This window comes from Egretta garzetta, unplaced genomic scaffold (assembly GCF_000687185.1).
Source record: "Egretta garzetta isolate BGI_Z169 unplaced genomic scaffold, ASM68718v1 scaffold498, whole genome shotgun sequence".
Lineage (NCBI taxonomy): Eukaryota > Metazoa > Chordata > Aves > Pelecaniformes > Ardeidae > Egretta > Egretta garzetta.
The window spans coordinates 227324-243736 of NW_009260494.1; the positions used below are offsets into that span (position 1 = coordinate 227324).

The window sequence follows — 16413 nt, forward strand, 5'->3', positions numbered from 1 at the left end:
GTGGGTCTGGGAGATGGGGAAGTGGTGCCTGCTGCAGCAGATGCAGCTCTCCTTGTTCTCCTTTGTGCAGCACTAACTTTTTCCCCTCTTTCCTCTTTTTTCTTCTGCCTCTCATTTTCCTCATCATCATTACTGTCTTCAGTGGCCTCTTCCCCACTGTCACCCTCCTCTTCCTCACTGCTGGTCTTAAGAACAGCAGTCTCTTTGGACTGGGAGGGGACACCCTTCTCCCCTTTTGATACATTTAATGTTTGGTTGTTAAGGTTTACCTCTACTATAATCTGCTCCCTTTTGTAAGTCACTTCATCTTCCTCCTCTTCTTCCTCCTCAGAGTCGTCAGAGTTTTCTCTATCTTCTTTCACAGCCCGGACCTCTCCTACCGATCTGTTCTCCCTGAAATATGGCTGCTCCTCTCTTTCATGGAGATGTGGTTTACTCATTTTGCTGTCCACCAACACAGAGTAAGGACTTCCTGACTCTCTCTTGTATACTTTGGTGGACAGATCAAGTTCCTGGCTGGCACCATGATAAAACGTGGGTGGCACTTGACCACGGCGACTGTCCTCTTGTGCCATCCCTGCTACATGCGCGGCACAGTTTTCAACCAACTGTTGGCAAGAATTGGCTGTTTGACTCATTTGGGGGGCCCTGATTCATTGAGCACCTTTAACCCCAGAAAACCAAGTGAGCAGCTTTACATCAGGATGGACTCTCAAGACCGATGCCTGTTCCATCTACACAGAATGAACAAAATATGGTTCTCTGCTGGTGTTTAGCACTGATGTGTAGGTCACAGAATTCTGGTATTATGGCAAGAGCAGAGCAGTAGTAATTATTCTTCTGAAGAAAGTTGCCAACGAACCGTTGAACATTTTATCTATAAAAGACAACAGAGAAAACAAAGTCAATTAAAAAAAAAAAGATCACTAAAATCTTCAGCAAATTCGTTTGAGTCTGCACAACTGGGGTAAAGCACAGGGTATATTATCTATGAGCTATATCTGCTGGGGGCAGACTGTCCTATAGCACTATCTCAAGCAAAACCAGCAGTTAGGTACAAACATGTGCACCTTTGTGGGGAACAGAACCGGTACTAGACTCCCGAGATACAGAAATCACGGCAACTATCCATTTCAAAATGAATATCCTCAGATCACCACCACCTGCCTCAATGCCGGGCCACGACGCTGATCTGCGTTTCTCCTAGACTCCCGGGAGCATGGATGGCCCCAAGACTCTGCTCTACTCCCACATGCCTCTCCATCAAACAAGGTGCATACCTACACAGGAATACTTCTTTTCCTTCTGGATGTCCCAAAGGGAGCCCATCCTTTCCCAGAAAGAGGACATATTATACCTAACAACATTCCATTAATGGAGATACGCATGAAGAATTTCAATGGAGACATTTTCGAGTCGCAGCACTAAATCAGATTAAGAACACCATGTCCCCTGCTTGTTCCCACCTCAGAGATCCCTCATACAGCCTCTTGATTTAAGGCACTTATTCTTTTGTCTCATTCTCCCTTCCCCCAGCTACTTATTCCTCAGTGCAGTAGCCAAACAATATTACATTTGTCCATCTAAATTTCACTTGCAGTTATCCAAGTTGGAATTTGACCAGGATACTGTTACTTCCTCTTGCAAAAAATGCCACGTGATCCCTAATGAATACAAGTAATCAAGCTCTCGCATCTATTTTTCACCAGGACAATTACATTTTGGTAGCACAGTATTGCAACAGCAAGCCAAGATTTTTGGCTGTGCCAATCAAGTCAGCAATACATTGGAACTCCTGACCAAAGACCATACTCGGTACTAAACCTGCAACTAGAGGGTGCAGAAGAGGAGAATTAAGGACAGAGCCTAAGAGACAACCCATGACTAGAGGACAGAGAAAGGCCCTAACAGCAAATGGGTGGATGGTGCAGCTCAGTATGAAGAAAACCGGATCCCCACTACTGGAGTCTGAAAACCTCCTTGAGGCTGTAAGCTTGGGTGAAGCCCAGCATTCAGGAATAAACCACTTGGATTTCGCAGAATTATACGGCTGCTTTTATTAGCGGTACTCTTGGAGCAACAATAAAAAGCAACCAACCTAAAGCACTATTACAGACTTGGATTTTTACAATAGATTTCCTTCCACATCGTACCGAGTTAAAATACTCTCCCCGCTACAAACGCAGTGACTTCCATCCAAGCACGTTTTGATACAATTAATATATTATAGCTTCTATTCTACTCTTCCACCAGAAATTTCCCCGTTTGAACAGGAGATGAACCTACCAATGGTCTCGGTGGCTTGAACAATAAAGATGACTGAACCTTGCCGTGCAGTCTCTGCAAAGTGACACGCTGGGGAAGCGACTGACCAACAACCAGTCATCCGATTACCGGCCTACAGATAACGGCACAGCTTTTTGAGCGGTTCTCCAGGATTTCCCAACACACCCTGAAGATGCCCGACAGAGTGACCAGAGGGTCCATTCCCGCCGCTGCCTGCTCGCTCCATCCTCAGCAGGGCCTCAGGTCCCGGCTTCCCAGCTCCAGAGGTGAGGCAAGAAAACGAGTGCCAAGACCCAGCTGGGCCAGGAAATAGGTGGAGCTGGGCTGTTAACATTGGCTTGTGATCACAAGTAATATTCAGAAGGAAAAACTAGTAAATAATAAAATAAACTGGTTGTGATTGCAAGCCAAAATTAACAACCCTGTACCCAGGAAGGCCCTTAGAAAGCAGTGGGCATGATGAAATCCGCTGCTTAGCTTTTCCTTTAACAGAATTTAATGAATTATTCAGAAGCTCAGAAAATCACTGTCATGTAGAAAATGATACCCGGTTATTTCCTCAGCATATTAAGCATCTCTCAAGTTGCACGAGTACATCGGGAAGGCTATCAGAATGCTTCTGCTGGACAGCCAGACAGAGCAAAAAAACTTGTCATGAGAAAGAAAAAGCAGCTTTCCCCCTACCCCCCATTTACTGAACGTCAGAATAGTCTCCGTATCCCGCCATCATCTCACCTCTGCTCATTTAAAGGAATGCTCTGTATAATAAACCACTTTGTATGAACACAGTACCACTTCAAATAAAAACAACAAAGGGGCTTATTCCGAGTTATCAAAGCTATTTGGTCTTAAAACCACTTCACTCTGCAGAATCAGCAACCCACTTTCACTTTGAATACCTCGCCTGCTACCCTCAAGGGACCCGCAACTTTCGAGCAACATTATTTAACAGTCAAACAGCTGGCAAAGCAAAGCCCTCCTTCGACATTTAATACCGGCAGTGCGCTGCCAGGCTACTGACAGTTCTGAGCGACCTTAGTTTAAATACCGCCCAAAATATTTTAATAGAAAATTTTTTTTCCTTAAGTTTCTAATCTTAAATGTAAGGAAGCAGCATTTGGCTGTTTTCATTTTTGCCGTTTCCCCCCCCCCCTTTTTTTTTAAAGGCAAGTCCACATTTTTCAAGGCTGCTAAACAGCTTGGGCTCACAGAATGAATTGCAGCCATACTACAAAAGGGAGCAATACAGGCTCCGATTAAAACATAAAAAGGACAGGCGGTTCCAAAGCAATTTTTGAAGAAGCCTACCTAGACATAAAACTGAGGAATAGCTGCATTACGAGCACAGAACGAACCTGGGAGGTGCATGCCACACTTAGCAATCAAAGATCGTACAAGAAAGGTTTGCAAGCCTACCAACATTAAAGGCTCAAACCCAGAAAAAAGTACAACCAACTGCAGACAAACGTGTAGGTGGAGGAAGCATGTGTATGTGGGAGCCACACTTCATGCAATGCTTTCGCTACTTCTAAAGAAAAACCACATTTCTTCACATTATCTGTACTAAAAATAGCATAATGCATAGCAAGCGCGCTAGCACAGTTACCTGCCCCAGCTCCGGCTCAACAGATGCCTTGAAATCAGCACAGGCCAAGTGCAATACAGTCGAAGGTTAACGACTTTAAATTGCACGTCCCCAGTTTGCCCTCAGAGAAGGGACCAGCTCGACAGCCTGGCTATCTCATACTGGCGTCTAGCCTGTGCCAAGGAGGTACCGTTTGGCTTCTGGCAAGCGTCCACCAGAAGCAGACACTGATGGAAAGAAAAAAATCACTGTTTCTCCCAGCTTTTGTAAGTAAGCGAAGCGGCTGCGGAGTCATCTCTGCAGAGCCGGGAGCTGCTGACCCCGTGTGCCTACAGCTGCCTGCCTGCCACCGCTCGGCGCACCCTGCGCTGCTCATGCTTTCTGCCTGGATGTTTCTGGTGGCTCCCACGGAAGGACAGAAGAGGCACTTCGGGGCACTGCACAACCGGCGACGACCCTGCCACTCCTGGCCAATGTGACAGTGGCCTAATTTTTTTTTTTTTTTTTTAACCAGTTTAATTGTTGCCCATAGAAAAGTTATCAATATTAGCTCTGAAAGTTGACAGACGCTGGTCTCATTTACTTTGCTGTAGGTTGGCAAGTCTAGAAGGACTGCAAGCACAAGGGTGATTTGTCTACTGACACAAAGACAGCACTGTATCGATTTATTACTTACTTAGCATCTGGAAGTTCCCCCCACTCTTCCCAGATAGCCATAAGGACCAGAAAATCCCTTTAAAAAGACCCATGCCTCAATTCACAAATCAGTGGCATCTGCCACAGAAGTTCTGCACACACCGTAAGGAAGAAGAGGAGGCAGGGTAAGAGCTTGGGGCTTTTCCTGCAGCTCGCCTACTTCTTGCGTGAAAAGTGAATACTATGAAAAAAGAGATTGCGATAGTCCATGTCCAACATGAAAAATGCATTCGTTTATTAGCCATCCGTTATTTTCTGTGTTATAACACAGCCTTGCCAAGACAGGGACAGAGAATAATCTTTTGTTTCTGTTTACAAGTGACTTGCACTAGACTTCACTTCCAACTTGGTAGAGCAAGTAGCACTCTCAACCTTAGTACAGCTCACAAGACACCAAGACAAAATTATTTCTCCAAAACCAGACAGCACCTAACAGGCAGGCGAACCCGAGGCACAGCTAACACTGCGGCACCGAAGTACCACGCACCGTATACGAGCATGACAAATAACTTCCACACTTCCCTTGCAAGGCAAGACCTGTAACTTCACATGAGACAACCCCCAAAACTTTTTTCCTTCTCCTCTTCAGTTTAAGAGCGGACAGATCTCAGTTTAACAGCAGCTTTTTAATGGATACAACCAAGAGGCACTGCGGGGCAGGCGTAGGTTTTCCACGCTGCCATTTAGGTATACAGACCACCGTATATACACCCAAGTTCAACGACAAAGTTTGAGCAGCTTGAAATCTGAATTTTTCTTTTCCATAAACCAAGACTTCTCTCAAACTACAGTTAGAGAAACTGAAAGTCAAGAAAAAAGTTATAACTGTGTCATAATTCAAGGCAATGCCATTTTGCATCTGCATTAACAATTAAGGATCCCGAATGTCTGTTTTGGTTGGAAGCTACAATCCAGCAGCTCCATCAAGCCCTGGGGTAACCAGACTGGCACACGCTCCACAAGCAGTGAGACGACCACATGCATAACCAAATGCCTGACGGTATTTAAGGTACCACACCAATTTCAAACTAGTCAAGCAGTGGTTGAAGAAACTACGCTCGGAACAGGACTAAGGCAGTGGCTGGAGGTTGGGGGACGGATCAAACGCAGCTCCACCATTATACTGAACTGGGACGCGTTACAGTCTGGACGCCACCCAAAATTCTAACCAAAACAGGAGCGCCAGCTTCCCCGCTTCCCGGAGCCGGGTCAAAGTGAACTCCTCTGGTGGAAGTTTCTGGTACAGCTAAACCCTACCTGAATTCAGAAGGTGACAGCGCAGCGCCACCCTTTCAGAAGAGCAGCGTCATTAGAAGTTAAATGCTTTCACACTCACGAGTCACGTTATTTGGATACAGAAGATGTATTAGAACTATGATAAACTGGCACGTGTATTTATTTTGAAAGGCTGATAAGCGAATGCATCATTCTGGCAAGCATAAATGTAGAGGTAAATAAGAGTGTGATTTTTCACTTAGCTTCTGTTAATATTAATCAGCGTTATCCATTAATCAATTTCAGGTCAGCAGATAGGACAGAAATACAAGCAAATGCATCAGAAAAATATAATTTTAATTGCAGAGATGCAGCTAAGCTTTAAGCATACCGCCCAGCACAGAGTTATGCAGTGTATTTCCTAAAAATAACAAAACATTAACGTTTTCTCAGCACAACCCTGCTCTATGAATCCTTAGGTAATGGGAATTAGTGAGAAATGCCTACAGACTGCAACGTGAAGGCACAAAGTGTTTGGCTAAAGCGGTCCAGTCACCTACAGCTCCACACATTAGCGAGATCTCGGAGCACATGAAAAAAGAAGTTTCAATATACTTGCACAGTTTGAAAAACAGGTGCATGAAACAGAATAGTGCACAGGCGCAGCAATTCCCAGTTAGTGGGAAAACACATCTGGTACAAGTTACATCATGTCAGCGGAGAGTAATCAGGACTATAACACAAGTGGGAATTATTTATATCATCGTACAATCACTCCTTTCTTGTGCATCTCAGCTGCTTTATATGCAAAAAACTGAAAATATGTTCTTAAGTGGTAAGTTTTATCTCAAGACAGAGCCACAGTCAGCACATCCTCACAGTTTTTGCATTTCTATGGGTAAGTACTCAAGCCTGCCTTTGCCCATGTAAATGCAAAACAGAAAGACTGACTGCGACTAACGATCCATTCTGTCACCCGCCAGCCGCCAAGCTTGTGACACCCACCTAGGAGATGGTATCTGCAATAGCTTCACGCTTCACAGAGCTACAGAGAGAAGAGCAATCCTATCTACTGTATCAGAAGGACAATTTTGTGCAGCTGGGCAGGCTTCGGGAATATGGTGCGACACGGCGAGCGGTACCCAGAGACAGCACTCACAGCACAAGTCCGGGGACTGTTCTGTGAAAAACAGAAAAAAATCGGAACTCTCTTTTTTCACCGAGAGCTCCAAATTCACTTGAAACAGATTTTTCCATCAGCTCATATAAAAGATCAGACATAAAGTGGTATGTGGCACTGTGGCTTGTATTTTGGTGAAATTAAAGCTATGCCACATATTTGGGCATCTCTTGTCTCAAATGGATTAGTCTTGGTACAACGAAGCAAACTGACACGCACATCATAAAACCCCAACAACGCTGGCAGCAACTGAAAGTATTGCAGGGAGTCTTGGCAGGGAAACAAAAGCCTGGAGCGTGAATAAATACTGTCCAGTTCTCAAAGTAAAGGGCCGGGCAGAAACGGCTTCGACGGGGCGGTATAGGAGAGCCTGACGATGCAGGACAGCATCTAGGCTGTCCCATCTTCCAGGGGTATTTTTTTTTGACCATTCCTAAAATAATCTATGATAGGTATCTTGCTCACTCAGCAGGCAACATATTTTCACTGTATGGAGCTGGCTATTTGCCTGCAAGTATTTAACAGTCTAATGGAAAATGAAGCAGACCATATTTCCAATTCCAGAAAAATGCCTTATATAATACCCTGCAGCTAAAACATAAAAATTACGATAAAAAACCTTCAGGATTTTTCCATTTTTTAAGATGAATTATCTGGCTGTGTCTAGAAATCTGGTTTGAGGGACAAAGGCTTTCAAACCAGTGATTTCCAGAACTGTGAATCTGGAATTTTTTCAAGCATTATCTCCACAGAAAATAGTTTCAGAGGTTGCCATTTCAGAATTCAGCAGCATTATAATCCCTCAGCTTTTGCAGTAAGCTGAAGGCTTTCTATCAGCTATGAACTAGTTTTAGATAGGACAGCCGTAAACCTCAGCATTTTTCTTTTACTAGGCAAAACCATCTTGAAAGAAGTTCTAGTACACCACGATACACACTCAAATTAAAAGTCTAAGCCCTTCCTCCTACCTTAAATATACAAAATTTAAACACCTGTGGTGGAATTAGGAACTTCCTTGTATTCAAATCTATCGTCGTGTCTCATCGATATCTTTCAATGCAAAAAACTGAAAGCAAGATTAAAGCAGAACCAGGCAGCTACCGCTCAGCAGCAGCGGACGCCTCGCTTTCACACTTACGGCCTTTCTGTAACTGTCTGGTAACTTGAAGACACATATATGAAGCAAAAAAGCTTTACAGGACCACATTAACAGATTATCTGTCCCTTAAAATTTATATACTCATCAAAATACGTGCCAGAAGTTCAAAGCTACCCACTGCCATGACACTGAAGGGCAATGGTTTTACCCATTAGCCCACTCTCTGTTCCAAATCACTTTTTGTCACTCGGTTTTCTTCTTGTTCAGTGGCAAGATTCCTTTTTGCTTTAAAGACTCTTGCTTTCATCATTATCTGCTCACAGACCAGTAAAAACTTTGCTAAGATTTTAAACCATCCATTTATATTCATAGATGCCAGTGATGACACTTCCCATTAAACCTTATTCCAGGATTGCAAATGACTGCGTTAACAGTATCGGCTACACACAAAGCCATATGAAAAGGAAAAGGAAATCTATCCTCAAGATCTGTAATTCTGTTTCCCAAAGCTAGCATTTTTCCTCCCAGAAAGGAGGAGTGCAGAAAGAGGCACTAGATGTGTATCTGTGTCTTTGAATATGTAGATGAAGATCGGTTGAGAGAGCTCAAAACCATGTGAATGGTCTGCCCACAAAGCAAAGCTGACAGGTATAACTTCCCCCTGGACGCCAATTCCGGAGGAAAGGCGTTCTTCCTTGGTTTAAGCTGACAGCACCAACTTGGCAAGAAATAACGAACTTTTACATCCAGAACAGACTGCCCTCCTCTCCCAGCAAGCCCTAAAGAAGACCTTTGCAGCAACCAGAATGGAGGCAACAATCAAGATTTGTTATTTTTTACAGACGCGTTCAGTTTAAGAAAGCTCACGGACAGATTCACTTACTTGCCTACAGCTTTTTGTTGGCCAGCTGTACTACACATCATAGCCCACAGTGTGCTCCTGCATCATTTCTCTTTTACACTGTAATAACGGAGCATTTGAAAGAATCTCATATGAACCGAGAGCGTGATGTCACACGTGCGCTTTACAGAGTCTCTCAGTCACAATTTGACACAGTTTTTTAAAAAAACATTTTGATTCATTTCCAGTTTACCTTAAAAAACTCTGCTGAATATTTTGAACTTTGCTGAGAGTGGTAGGTGGTAGAAAAAACACGATTTAAATAGCAAAATCTTCTTTGGCTTTGTGAAGTGTGAGTTTGATTTCTCTAAATTAAAGTTTGTTCTTCTCACATCATTGGAATGTGCTTACGGATAGGTTTAGAATCCTCTCCATTTTTCAGTTAGAGCTCTTTACCCACTAAATAATTTTGACTTTGGAAACCAGCAACAAGTTTGTAAAAACCCCCATAGCAACAGAAAAGCGTGCAGCGGGCGCCCCAGCATCCTCTGCACCCCGGCAGACGCACTAGCGGGGAGCATCGCTGCCCTCTCCTACTGGTTAAAGGCCGTGCCGATGGAGAATTAGCACAAGGCGCTTTCCCTTCCTGGCCCAGGCTTCTCTCCGCATCTCCTCCTTTCAAACTGCCCACAAACACACACCTGCATCTGCCTGCAGAGTTTCAGTTTTACAACTTCTAGCAGCATTTGAACTACTGAACCGCCAACCACCACTCGGGTGAAGCCCAGCTAACCCTGTGGTCAGCACACGGATGGTGTGAGTGCTCATGCAAGCACCGATCCCCAGCACAACCGCTGTCCTGGCACGATGGTTGAGAAGTTCAAGTAATCTAGTGTTGACAAAGTCTAAATGTGCCAATACCAAAACTATTGTAAGTGTTTCTCCTTGCACAATGTCACCACGCTCCTGTGAACCCTGAATACCCATCGGCGTGGTTATCTCCCACTACCAATTACTGTCTTGTTTTGAGCTACTGAATCTTCTCAAACCTTACACAGGGAGTTTGTTTTAGATGCACAGTGTAAACTTTTGGCAAAACAGACCGTCTTGCGTCTGTAATATTTACATAGTTTAACAAAGCACATTTAACAACACACAAACTTATCGCTAACCAAGTAAGGATACTGCAGCAGAACTCCCATTTGCACATATTCTATCTGTGGGAGTGGGAACTACATCCAGCGCTCTCCTGAAGTTACCAGTTAGACATGGAGATACGAAGCTCTTCAGCAAGCCTGTGCCTGGTCGAAACGGACCCCGCACCGCAGCAGCAGTTCACCTCCACCTGCACACGTCTTACAGTTACAGTTCTCAAGCAGTCGTACTCTTCCCACTGATACAGGGGATTTTATTCCCAGTCTTTCCTCTAATTCACTATGCAGCTATGGACATCTTATCTCCGCTTTGTATTTAAATTTCCTTCTGGGCAAAGTGAAGACAATTATCAGCTAAGGCCAAAGTTACTTGTTCATTTTAATCTGATCTAAATCTGTGTGGCTGCCAAAGGAGGCAGTACACTCCTTCCCTATTTATATGCCAACGCCGGCATTCTTATGGTTGCAAGGCGAGCTGCCTTGGGAAATCAGTCTGCCTGGAAAATAACCATTCCTTGGGATAAACATTTGGCTGGATCAGTTCTCTGAACCAGCTCACTGCACAGCTTCGTGAATACTACCGTCCATTACAAGGTTTTGCTTCCTGAAATAATCAGTTTGTTCTACAGGTGCCATCTGGCTTTCACCTTTCATAAAATACCAAGGTAAGAGAACCAGAAGCACGATAACAAGTCTGTGGAAAACATCTGAGGATTGTGCTTAAGAATTGACGTTGAAAAAACAATGTATTTGGAAGAACCTGTAGCAAATAGGAATTCTTCTCAAATTACTTCAGCCTTTGCATAGCTCATGTTTTCATTTTAAGGTAAGTTCCTAATGATTATGAAAATATTCCTAGATATACTTTCTCTTTCCTTACTGAGATGCTATAATCCAAACCCATAGATGCATCTTTAAGAACAGCAGGATCAGAGTTACCAGCTTCAAGTCAGATCCACACCTTGGCAAAGGTCTGAACTGTCACAGAAATCGCCTCGGGACCATCTCAGTGGCGCACGAATTCCAAATCTCAGCAATGACATGGTGCCTCTACAGCAGCCAGCAAGTTTCAGGGTGAGAGGGAGAGAACACTTGGAAAAAAACCCAAAACTTTTCCCAAAAGGGAACAACAGTTACTTAGCTTCCTAAGCAAGACAGGGAATAGCATCTCAGTAAGAATCTCAGTAAGATTGGGGTTATTTGTGCGAAGGGAAGGTGAGAAGGGAAGAAGAGTGTCCACTGACAGCAGGGATAATTAACTTCATCTTATTGCCTGAACTTGAAGTGCTTGGAGTGTGGGATAATAGAAGTAGGTTGTGCACAGGAGAGATTATGTTAAATGATTCTACAGCACCGTAAGTGGGCTAGGTAATTTATCAAAGATAAGTAGAAGGCGGGATCCTTCATCAAGAAATCTGCAGGTTAGAAGGAAAGCTATGAAAATCAAAAAGAGGGAAAAGAAAACAGATTGGTTTAGGAAACAAGTTTAAAAAGGCAGTAGAAAACAGTGTAGTAAAGAAAGAGTAAGGTGAGGGGACACCAAACAGGAAAGCACAAGAACTGGAATGGGTTTAGAAAGGTACAAGTAGAAGAAGAGAAGTACAAGGTATGTGTTAAAACAAAACTGCCTGGCAAAAAGTTGCAATTAAACTCAGGACATAAGTTTTCTCAGACCTTTAAACTGCAGCGAGCGTGGTATTTCACTCTGACTAAGAGATTTTGTCCTGCAGCTACCAAGTGTGAAATGAACAATTCAAGACACGCACGTTACAATAAAGCAAACTAGAGATTCTCAGCAGCCATTTTTACTATTACATGACATGGGCGATGAAGATTTCTTAGGATATGTTTCTGTCCCTTCTACAGACTTGGGAGTCACATCTATATACCACAACTTGTATTTGTGTGATGTCAAGCCTACTGGCGTCACAGCGCGTTAAGCACCTAACCCAACAAAAGTCCCTCATAAAGTGACATGAAGTTAAAACATGGGAAATCTAAGCACAGGGCACGTCACCTAACAGGGAACTTGGAGAATTTACTACAGTGAGAAAGCATACAAAAATATACCCAGGAATGGCAATGCACCTGACCCCGTCGTTTATGTGAGGAACGCCTCAAATTTGCTAGCCTGACAAACCAGGAAAGTTACTGGAATGAAGGGTAGAGCTCCCACCATTGTACGGAACAGTGCCATTTGTTAGAAAGGACAGAACCAGAAAACTTTGAGGAGTATGAGCAGGAAGGAGAGCTGCTTCTTTAAAACATATGTAGCAAAAAGTATCTGCCTCAATCAGAAAACACAAATACTCCTGTTCAGCAAATGTCCAAAAATATTACAGTGACACAGCCAGTCGACAGCACTCGCTACGCGCCAGGGTACCGGACTCTGACAGCCATCAGCTTTTCGTTAGAAATAACCGGCCTTCTACCATTAAAAGTCACAGTTGTCACCGTATGTAATTTGTCTTCAGACAGCACTATTAAGACACATTCCATAATTCCCTTTTCATCACATCAGCACTGAAAAGGCTTAAATAAGCATGACCTGCCAGCAACTGTGGAGTTCAGAACAGATTTTTACTGTCTTCCACGAGACTAGCCAGCCATAGGAAAAGCAAAGTTCTAGTAAGCTTTCTGCACCTGCAAGATTCAGCTATGCTCCAACTCAAATATTTGCCACTTTTTGTGTACAACATTCTCATAAAAGAAGGTATGTGGATCAATGGATACTTGTCTGTAAAATTTCAGCTATAAAACTTTCTGCTTGTAAAAAAAGAAAAGCTCTACTACCTTATCCTACCAGGCCATCTGTCTTCGCAGTGGTACCACAAATATTCCTCCAAATTTCCAGCCGAAAACCTTTCTGCTCACTTGTATTTAGTACCTGGGACAGAATGAGCTTGGCTTCGCAGGTTTTGTCTCAAATGTTAATGTGGATCCTAATTCCAGCAACCTGCCTTCAAGCAGGCTCACCTGCCTTTCATATTACATTCCTAAAATCACTTTTCCACTGAAAGAATCAAGTTTCAAAACTTAAAAATACACAAACAAGAGAGCACTAGGGCACAAAGCTGGTAGTTGCTTAGCATAGCAAAATGTTTCTCTTGAGTGAAAACTACCAGTCTGAAACCTCCTCAGGGAAGGGTGTCTGAAAGTGTCAAGGAAACTAATGCAAGCTGCTTGTGTTAATGAGTTTAAGCTGCTGGCACCAGAGCTGCCGCCAGAGTTTCACTCCCCATGCAATTGTTTTTCAGGAGGGAGGAGCAACCTAAAAATCACCAATTTAAGATTACTTGGGAAGAGAAGCGCATCTGCAAAGGTAATTGAGAGACTAGAAGTTTAGGTTATAACGAATGTTTCAACTGAACTGGGAAAGTCTGTCTGTTATGCGAGACCTCGGTGAGTTCCACTTAAGAGCTATAAGCAACCCCCACCCACTTTCCAAAACACTGAAAATGAAGATCCTGCGAAGACCTGAAATGGTCAATAATTTTACTCACACTGACTCACTTGTAGAAGTGTGTGTTTGTTAAAGAGAGTTTGCAACTTCAAGAACAAATCCTATTTTTATTAAAATATTCTTAAAGGCATCAAAGTCGTCACTTCTAGATAAAACATCCTTTTACGTTAACACAGATTACTCATTTAGACTTTTGATACAAGAAAGGAGTTACTGCAAAGTTTTTAAAACATGTAAGCCCAGTATTTACAGCGGAAGCAGGTGGAAGTCAGGCATTTAGATCCACGGAAAGAACAGGTTAAAAACTACAGACTCCTGTTGGAAAACTGTCTGAAATAATTCAGGCATGCTCCCTCAGCTTGAGGAAGCTCAAGACATCACAGGGTGATGTCAGCTGTAGACAGTATCTGCTCATTGACTGCATTAATATTTGAAGTGTATCATTTCATGACAATAAAATGACCTCCACATCAAAATCCACGTTTTCCTAACTATTGTGAGGGTAAAACCCCCAAACTCTGGTATCGCAAGATGCTGAAAAGACAAATAGCACATGTTTAGCAAAATGTAAACTAACATTGTTTTAAAAAACAGAATTATGTTCTTTAAAATTTACTTCATCTTCCATTTAGAAGCCAAGATCTGGATCTTGCAGGGAGGGAGCTGTTTCACAGCGGAATACATTAAGAGATCAGCAGTTCTGTGCTGTAGGAACTTAAGCAAGGAGGAGAACATTTAGAAAATATTTTAATACAATAATAATCCACAGAATCAGGTTGCTAGAGAACATATCAATCTTCTCAATTGGTTGGTACTCGCTTCCAATTATGTCTCTCTCTCTCGTGGGTCTAAAAAGAAATTTATCCTTTCATAAGGCATATTCTAGTGTGCCACAGAGAAATAGGCCACTGATGACATGTAGTTTTGTAATCACCTTAAATATACCTGTGCCTATCTCAACTACGATGTTGGTACGCCACTCTGCCATCAGGCACCGATACGGCACGCCATACCGAGACTGGAAGATGGGATCTCGCTTACTGAAAATATCTATTTAATGCAGTGGTACGAACGCAAAAGGACTCTTCCCACGTCCTTCTTACATGGACATCTCATGCTCCAGGTACGACACCAGACAAAGCACGCTCAATCCATAAGCAATTTCTTGTACATGTAAAGACTGTCCATCTATAGATGAAACTGCACCTCTCAGCCTGAAATTTCCACATTCTATGATTCTGGCAATGAGAATAAGAGCAGAACATCCCAGTATCTTGCACTTGCAACAGAACCTGACAAACGGCTTTTATAATTTCACTCCTATAGACACCTAACCATTCACACAAAGCTGCTGAAGAATTTAACTGCAGGAAACATCAAAGTTCCTGTATCAGTATTAGATGAGATGAAGATAATCAATTAGCTCCTTTAAAACAAATGAACGATAGCCTATACTGCCAGAGTCTCTTTTGATCATGTAAAGATTTGAAAGGTTTTTCTAAAATATTACAAATGCTAAGCCACAAAACACGTACTGATCTTCCCAAATACAACTGATCTCAATCACTGCAAATAAATGCTGAAGCTGCCATAAACACTAGTTGCCAAATACTCGATAAAATTACAAATAACATCTTAAGTCTCTGACGTCCTATTACATGCAATTGCTTAGTTAGAAAAATGAAGAGCCTTCATGATTTTGCAGTTCTCTTTCAAGGAAATACTCTCTGAAAAAGCTTTCAAAATTCCTATCCCTCGACTACACATCTACACTGTGAGTTTACTCTATATCTCAACTTTATTATCAACATCTATATTTAAGCGTTGGCTGCCTGGGGCAGGGATGGGGCTCTTCATCCCTTCAGCACAAACACTGTATTGCAAGTGCTTGATTAATCTGTATAAAGCAGGAAAAAAAAATGCATCTTACATGCAGGTAGCAAGACAGATAAAGGGGTTTCAAATCGGTACCGATGAGAACCCTCGTAAAGGAGGTAAATTATCTGTTACCATAAAATATTAGATCCTTTTCATACAAGATTTTCCTACTCCACAGCCTTTTTAACCACACCAGTGGCCGTAGTCCTGCATCCATAACGTGCGTTTTGTTCATACACACCAGATACCTCGAGAGAAAGAGGGCCCAACTTCCACCCGCGAACAATCCAGCTGCAGTCGGTCAGCACGGTGGCAAATCAAGGTGCACCAGACCATCCTGCACAAAACAAGGCTCCCACTTTACATCTCCTTTATTCAGCGCACACACACATACCGAACCATCATTCTCCTGATTCACCGCGCATACACCACTGTCAACAAAGCATGTGCCAGTTGCCATTCCCAGAACAATACAGCTCAGGTCATCCCCTGAAAAGATAAAAATGCACATTCCTCACATCCTTTATGTCTGCAGTACTTCCCTCGCTTTGACTTAAATCACTTCTACTGCACAAGATGCCACAACTCAGTTGCGATTAAAGACACTCACATAATGCTATGACCGAAGAGCTACGTTCTCTCTCGAAGCCTATCTTTTCATTCTAACAATACCTGTACCAAGACAGCCACAGGACCGAAAGTTGCACGCAAGCCAGTTAAAAATCAAAACAAAAACCAAAACCCCGGGACGCACGTACCACGACATCTGTCCTGAGAGCGACGAGGAGGGGAAGACCCCTAGGCGAAAGGCTGAGGAAGAGAGAAAACCTCCCATTTTTTCCCTTCGCACACCTAGCCCCAGAGCCAGCCACCCGGGAGGGGAACGTTTCATTTCCCCACCTCCCCAGTGACAACTCCGGCCCCAGAAGCCAGCGCATCGAAGCCGCGCTCCCTCCCCGCGATCGCGCACGGCCGCGGCTGCACAACCCCCAAGTGACAAGGGGGAAGGAGCGGGC

The 16413-nt window shown here is 43.3% G+C and overlaps 1 protein-coding gene across 6 annotated transcripts in view; it reads right to left on the bottom strand.

Annotated features, from left to right (window-relative positions):
• The window catches only part of ZNF652 (zinc finger protein 652), a 40083-nt gene that overhangs the window by 12371 nt on the left and 11299 nt on the right, over nt 1–16413 (bottom strand). The window contains exons 1-2 of one of the 6 annotated variants that reach the window (XM_035899921.1): nt 16156–16174; nt 1–877 (exon numbers count right to left, since the gene is read on the bottom strand). The exon at nt 1–877 is cut by the window's left edge and continues 304 nt beyond it. In XM_035899921.1, the coding sequence (XP_035755814.1) occupies nt 1–638 (638 nt within the window). In that variant the 5' untranslated portion in view covers nt 639–877; nt 16156–16174. Of the gene's footprint in view, nt 2275–3892; nt 4575–6787; nt 7042–15645; nt 16048–16155; nt 16175–16413 lie in introns of those variants that run through there. The other 5 variants (XM_035899919.1, XM_035899918.1, XM_035899920.1 and 2 more) reach the window with 5 other exon arrangements.